This window comes from Mandrillus leucophaeus, unplaced genomic scaffold (genome assembly GCF_000951045.1).
Source record: "Mandrillus leucophaeus isolate KB7577 unplaced genomic scaffold, Mleu.le_1.0 Scaffold451, whole genome shotgun sequence".
Lineage (NCBI taxonomy): Eukaryota > Metazoa > Chordata > Mammalia > Primates > Cercopithecidae > Mandrillus > Mandrillus leucophaeus.
The window spans coordinates 967,853-969,714 of NW_012104821.1; the positions used below are offsets into that span (position 1 = coordinate 967,853).

At 45.7% G+C, this 1,862-nt stretch overlaps 1 protein-coding gene across 2 annotated transcripts in view; it reads right to left on the minus strand.

Annotated features, from left to right (window-relative positions):
• LOC105549673 (zinc finger protein 561) overlaps positions 1-1,862 on the minus strand; it is a 7,116-nt gene that overhangs the window by 1,820 nt on the left and 3,434 nt on the right. The window contains exon 2 of one of the 2 annotated variants that reach the window (XM_011994312.1): positions 1,738-1,820. The exons of the other annotated variant lie outside the window; for it this stretch is intronic. Coding sequence (XP_011849702.1) covers positions 1,738-1,820 — 83 coding nt within the window. The remainder of the gene's footprint in view (positions 1-1,737; positions 1,821-1,862) is intronic. 2 annotated transcript variants of the gene reach the window in all.

Genomic DNA, 1,862 nt, shown 5'->3' on the forward strand with positions numbered 1-1,862 from the left:
GGCTCACTGTAACCTCCACCTCCTGGGCTCAAGTGATTGTTGTGCCTCAGCCTCGTGAGTAGCTGGGATTACAGGCACGTGTAGCCACACCCAGCTAGTTTTGGTATTTTTAGTAGAGACCGGGTTTCACCACGTTGGCCAGGCTGGTCTTGAACTCCTGACCTCGTGATCTGCCTGCCTCGACCTCCCAAATTGCTGGGATTACAGGCATGAGCCACCGCACCTAGCCTCAATTTGTCAGTATAAAGACAGGGTCCTGCTATGTAGCCTAGGCTGATCTCAAACTCTTCACAAAACCCCCCTGCCTCAGCCTCCCAAGGTGCTGGGATTATAGCCATGAGTTACCATGTCTGTCTACTTTGATAATTATAATTTTTACAATTTTTCTTCCTTGTTTTTATTTCCTGACTTCCTGATTTCTTCCAGATTGAATGATGGGAACTGTGGCTAGAATTCTATGCCACTGGCTCTAATTGTTAAAAAACAAACAAACAAAAAAACTGTAGTTCTTTTTTTATTGTGGGGGGTGGTTTGAGACAAGATCTCACTCTGTCACCCAGGCTGGGTACCATGGCACAATCACAGCTCACTGCGGCCTTAATCTCCCAGGCTGAAACCGTCATCCTACCTCAGTCCCCCGAGGAGCTTGGATTACAGGTGCATGCCAACACACCCGGCTAATTTTTTATTCCTTGTAGAGACAGGGTCTCTGTTGTCCAGGCTAGTCTTGAACTCCTAGGCTCAAGCGATTCACCTGCCTCAGCTTCCCAAAGTGCTGGGATTATAGGTGTCAGCCATTGCACCCAACCAAATAGTGTAGATTTTCATGAAACTGTTTAAATCATCAATGTCTAGTTACTTATGTGGGAATGTGTACTTGTGGGTATTTTGAAGTGACAAGTTATACAGGAATGAAACATCACAAAATTCACCACATTCAGACTCTCTCCAGAGACCCTGCTCCCTCAACGGTGCAGGCTACTTCTCTAATTCTCTCAAGTATCTCTCATTTGTGCTGTTTCTTTTTCACTGCAACCTCCACTTCCTGGGTTTAAGCAATTCTGCCTCAGCCTCCCATGTAACTGGGATTATCGGTGTCTGCTACCACGTCTGGCTACCTTTGTATTTTTAGTAGAGATAAGAGTTTCACTACATTGGCCAGGCTGGTCTCGCAGTGCCAACCTCAAGTGATCCACCTGTCTAGGCCTCCCAAAGTGATGGGACTACAGACTTAATTTTTCTTTCTTTATTTCTGAGACAGTCTCACTCAGTCGCCCAGGCTGGAATGCAGTGGTGCAATCTCAGGTCATTGCAACCTCTGCCTCTGTGTTCATGCCATTCGCCTGCCTCAGCCTCCTAAGTAACTGGTACGACAGGTGCCCACCACCACACTCAGCTAATTTTGTATTTTCAGTAGAGACGGAGTATCACCATGTTGGCCAGCCTGGTCTCAAACTCCTGATCTCAAGTGATCCACCCACCTCAATCTCCCAAAATGTTGGGATTACAGCTGTGAGCCACCACATTCACCCTCTCTTTAAAATCAGAGATGGGATCTTGCTGTACTGCCTGGGCTGGCCTTGAACTCTTGGGCTCAAATGATCCTCCCACTTAAGCGTCCCAAGTAGCTGGGATTACAGATGTTAAGCCACACCTCTGACTGTGCTGATATTCTAGAATGGAATTCTCCATCTTTTCTAAGAGAGGAAATTAAGAAATATCCCTCATGAATCTTACCATTTGCATCCCACTGAATATTTGATTCTTCAAAAAACCCTGCTGAAATGATGACCGTTTGATTCTAGGTTGTATTTCCCATTCTGAAGTTAAGCAGAAAAAGAAATGTAAGCCTTTAGAGAAGA